The following is a 4,961-nucleotide window of genomic DNA, read 5'->3' as shown; positions in this document are numbered from 1 at the left end:
TTGATCAGAGTGTAGTGAGGACACTGATAGGGGGGTGTTGATCAGAGTGTGATGAGGACACTGATACAGGGGGTGTTGATCAGAGTGTGATGAGGACACTGATGGGGGAGGAGGGGTGTTGATCAGAGTGTGATGAGGACACTGATGGGTGTGTGTGTTTAGGTGAGTGGTGAGGCAGCTCTAAAGAAGGCCAGTCTGAAGTCTCTGGGACTCACAGGAGGAAGTGCCATAGTCAGGTTGGTTCCTCCACAACATATCCACAACATGTCCTCAACATGTCCTCAACATATCCTCAACATGTCCTCAACATATCCACAACATATCCCCAACATATCCCCAACATGTCCTCAACATGTCCTCACCATATCCTCACCATATCCTCACCATATCCTCACCATTACAGCAGACATTAATGCACTGCCACTGATTGGGAAGGGTGGTGGTGATGAGTATGTAGATGATGTCGTTCCTCTCTGCCGTTCTACAGGTTTTTACTGAAGAAGACCAAATCGCCAGGCAACGGAGACGATGACGGCATGGAGGCGGTTTCCACGGCGACAGATCCCGTCGCCAAGGAAACCAAGCCCCACCCTTTACCCCCCGTCGGACTGCCTCCTTCACAACCAGAGGGTGCAGCGCTGCCTTCAATCAAAAAGGAGAGCCCTGACAGGCCGGTTGAGACTGTGGATGCCCCAGTCCACGTCCCCTCGGCCGCTGGCAGCACACTTCCTGGCAAACAGGAAGCGGAAGTGGTTACAAACTCCCAAATTGGGGTGCGGCCTAAAAGCAGTCCCTTCGGGGGAGTGAAGAGGGAGGAAGAGGAGGATGGAGAGAGGGCAGGACCATCTGGTCAGTGCGCTTTCCAGCCTTCTTCCTCCTCCTCTTCCTCTCCTCCCTCCGCTCCCTTCATCCCTTTCTCTGGAGGGGGTCAGAGGCTGGGGGGGCCGGGGGTGAGCGGTGTAGGATCATCATCATCATCATCATCATCACTACCATCAATGGTTGGCGGGCCGCCCAAAGCCAAGAAATCTAAACCCAACAACGCCAAGGTGAGACCTGTAGTCCAACCCAACGTCTTCTCAATGTACTCTGTTGATAAGAGTCAAGTACATGTGAATGATAGATGGTATGTTCTAGATGTTCTGTTTCTATCTCTCAGCGCCAAGCCAGTGCCAAACAGGATGACTGGGCCGTGGTAGAGGAGGTTCTGCAGGTAACGTTGATGGGGTTGATGTTGTTCTGATGGGCTGAACAGAAATCCCAGTCTCTTACTCAGGCCTGTTGAGGGTCTCCCCTGTTGTTTATATAGAAACCTAGTCAGACAGATCCACATTTCTACTGTTGTCATGTCTGCAGCCGTTGAGATGCCTCACCTCTCTCTCTCTCTCTGTCTCCTCTACAGCCGGTGGACAGGGAACCCCTGATCTACCACATGGACTCTGGGGCGCATCGCTACGGCAACGAACAGGACTTGCCAGACGAGTTCTTTGAGGTGACTGTGGACGACATCCGCAGAACGCTTCGCTCAGCTGAAGAGTGAGAGAGTGGGACTGAGGAGAGAGGAGAGACTGAGAGAGAGGAAGAGGGGAGGAGAGACTGAGAGAGAGGAAGAGGAGAGACAGAGAGAGGGGAGAAGAGACTGAGAGAGAGGAAGTGTGGAGGAGAGACTGAGAGAGGAAGAGGGGAGGAGAGACTGAGAGAGGAAGAGGGGAGGAGAGACAGAGAGAGAAGAGAGGGGAGGAGAGACTGAGAGAGAGGAAGGAGAGACTGAGAGAGAGGGGAGGAGAGACTGAGAGAGGAAGTGTGGAGGAGAGACTGAGAGAGGAAGTGTGGAGGAGAGACAGAGAGGAAGTGTGGAGGAGAGACAGAGAGGAAGAGGGGAGGAGAGACTGAGAGAGGAAGAGGGGAGGAGAGACTGAGAGAGGAAGAGGGGAGGAGAGACTGAGAGAGGAAGAGGGGAGGAGAGACTGAGAGAGGAAGAGGGGAGGAGAGACTGAGAGAGGAAGAGGGAGGAGAGACTGAGAGAGGAAGAGGGGAGGAGAGACTGAGAGAGGAAGAGGGGAGGAGAGACTGAGAGAGGAAGAGGGAGGAGAGACTGAGAGAGGAAGAGGGAGGAGAGACTGAGAGAGGAAGAGGGGAGGAGAGACTGAGAGAGGAAGAGGGGAGGAGAGACTGAGAGAGGAAGAGGGGAGGAGAGACTGAGAGAGGAAGAGGGGAGGAGAGACAGAGAGAGGAAGAGGGGAGGAGAGACAGAGAGAGGAAGAGAGGAGGAAGAGAGGAGAGACAGAGAGAGGAAGAGGGGAGACTGAGAGAGAGGAAGAGGGGAGACTGAGAGAGAGGAAGAGGGGAGACTGAGAGAGAGGAAGAGGGGAGACTGAGAGAGAGGAAGAGGGGAGACTGAGAGAGGAGACTGAGAGAGGAAGAGGGAGACTGAGAGAGAGAGGAAGAGGAGAGACTGGAGAGAGAGGAAGAGGAGAGACTGAGAGAGAGGAAGAGGGGAGGAGAGACTGAGAGAGAGGAAGAGGAGGAGAGACTGAGAGAGAGGAAGAGGGGAGGAGAGACTGAGAGAGAGAGAAGAGGAGGAGAGAGACTGAGAGAGAGGAAGAGGAGGAGAGACTGAGAGAGAGGAAGAGGGAGGAGAGAGACTGAGAGAGAGGAAGAGGGGAGGAGAGACAGAGAGAGGAAGAGGAGAGACAGAGAGAGAGGAAGAGGGAGGAGAGATATTGAAAAAGAGGAAGAGGGGAGGAGATACTCCGAAAGAGAGGAAGAGGGGAGGAGAGACTGAGAGAGGAAGAGAGGTGAGGTGAGAGACTGAGAGAGGAAGAGGGGAGGAGAGAGACTGGAGAGAGAGGAAGAGGGGAGGAGAGACTGAGAGAGGGAAGAGAGGGAGTGAGAGACTGAGAGAGGAAGAGGGGAGGAGAGACTGAGAGAGGAAGAGAGGGAGGAGAGACAGAGAGGAAGAGGGGAGGAGAGACAGAGAGGAAAGAGGGGAGGAGAGACTGAGAGGAAGAGGGGAGAGACTGAGAGAGGGGAGGAGAGACAGAGAGGGAAGAGACTGAGAGAGAGACTGAGAGGAGAGTGAGAGACTGAAGAGGGGAGGAGAGACTGAGAGAGGAAGAGGAGGAGACTGAGAGAGAAGAGGGGAGGAGAGACTGAGAGAGGAAGAGGGGAGGAGAGACAGAGAGAGGAAGAGGGGGAGGAGAGACTGAGAGAGAGGAAGAGGGGAGGAGAGACTGAGAGAGGAGAGAGGAGGAGAGACTGAGAGAGGAAGAGGGGAGGAGAGACAGAGGGTTAAGTGCTTTGCTCAAAGGCACATTGACAGATGTTCTTATCTAGGCTGTTTGGGGATTCAAACCAGCGACCTTTCGGTTACTGGCCCAATGCTCTTAACTGCTTGGCTACGTGTCATGAGCAGATCTGGGGTCAGTTTTGACATCCTGGATTTAGTGAGTTAGGATAACCCAATGTCATGTATAAACAAAAAGTAAGAAGAGCAGATCTGGGGGTCAGTTTGACCTTCTAATGGTTAAGGTCTGAAAGCAGTCAGTTAGGGAATTTCTATATGGGTTTATATATATACTCCAATTACAGTTTGCCAAGGACTTAATTAGACGCTTTGGGGAGAGACTGTGGGGAGCTGTGTGGTATGTGCATGCGCCTGATTGGTTCTTTATGATGTCTTCTTCAAAAGAGATGTCTGCCTCCACCGTTCTCTGTGTGACACCACACCAGACAGATTATCAAGGCTAGAATTACATTGACCACAGTGATCTATCACACACACACACACACACACACACACACACACACACACACACACACACACACACACAAATCAAAAAGTCAACTGTAAATCATCTCTCTTGCTCTCTCCTCTCTCTCATGCTCTCTCCTCTCTCTCCCCTCTCTCTTTTTCTCTCTCTCTCTCTCCCTCTCCTCTCTCCCTCTCCTCTTTCTTTCTCTCTCCCTCTCCCATCTCTCTTCTCACCTCTCTCCTCACCCCTCTCCCCTCTCCCTCTCCTTTCTCCCTTTAGGAGGGTACTAGAGGAGGCTCCTCTGATGACTAAAGCTCTGAGAGAATCTCAGATGAAGGATAAGATGGACAGATACCCCCGAGTGAGTTGTGTGGGTGAATGTGTGTCAGATACCCCCGAGTGAGTTGTGTGGGTGAATGTGTGTTCGCCCATGTGTGTGTGTGTGTGTCAGATACCCCCGAGTGAGTTGTGTTGTGGGTGAATGTGTGTTCGCCCATGTGTGTGTGTGTGTGTGTCAGATACCCCCGAGTGAGTTGTGTGGGTGAATGTGTGTCAGATACCCTTGAATTTCTCCTACATTTACATAGAATCGACCACTAACCTGGAGGTGGATGTCAATAGTGATCCTAAATCTGTTACTACAGTAACATTAGCAATATAATAGTGTGTGTGTGTGTGTGTGTGTGTGTCCAGGTAGTTCTGAGGGTCCAGTTCCCTGACAGATGTGTTCTACAGGGATTCTTCAGACCTCTAGAGACAGGTAGATCTCTCTTCCTCTCTCTCTTCCTCTCTCTCTTCCTCTATCCCCTTCTGTCTCCTTGTGTTAGTAACTATGTGTTGAGTCTAGAGACAGGTAGATCTCTCCCTTCCTCTTCCTCTCTTCCTCTATCCCCTTCTGTCTCCTTGTGTTAGTAACTATGTGTTGAGTCTAGAGACAGGTAGATCTCTCTCTTCCTCTATCCCCTTCTGTCTCCTTGTGTTAGTAACTATGTGTTGAGTCTAGAGACAGGTAGATCTCTCCCTTCCTCTTCCTCTCTTCCTCTATCCCCTTCTGTCTCCTTGTATTAGTAACTATGTGTTGAGTCTAGAGACAGGTAGATCTCTCCCTTCCTCTTCCTCTCTTCCTCTATCCCCTTCTGTCTCCTTGTATTAGTAACTATGTGTTGAGTCTAGAGACAGGTAGATCTCTCCCTTCCTCTTCCTCTC

At 51.6% G+C, this 4,961-nt stretch overlaps 1 protein-coding gene across 1 annotated transcript; it reads left to right on the top strand.

Annotated features, from left to right (window-relative positions):
- The first annotated feature begins 138 nt into the window (after nucleotides 1-138).
- Nucleotides 139-4,515, top strand: LOC135566178 (tether containing UBX domain for GLUT4-like). The gene is made up of 6 exons (XM_065014010.1): nucleotides 139-236; nucleotides 488-1,049; nucleotides 1,160-1,213; nucleotides 1,403-1,492; nucleotides 4,035-4,116; nucleotides 4,449-4,515. Exons 2-5 carry the CDS (start codon nucleotides 537-539, stop codon nucleotides 4,065-4,067), a joined length of 690 nt encoding a protein of 229 aa, XP_064870082.1. The 5' UTR covers nucleotides 139-236; nucleotides 488-536; the 3' UTR covers nucleotides 4,068-4,116; nucleotides 4,449-4,515.
- The last annotated feature ends 446 nt before the right edge of the window (nucleotides 4,516-4,961 follow it).

The sequence above is a fragment of the Oncorhynchus nerka genome, unplaced genomic scaffold (assembly GCF_034236695.1).
Source record: "Oncorhynchus nerka isolate Pitt River unplaced genomic scaffold, Oner_Uvic_2.0 unplaced_scaffold_6814, whole genome shotgun sequence".
Lineage (NCBI taxonomy): Eukaryota > Metazoa > Chordata > Actinopteri > Salmoniformes > Salmonidae > Oncorhynchus > Oncorhynchus nerka.
This window is presented reverse-complemented; position numbering and strand designations above follow the sequence as displayed.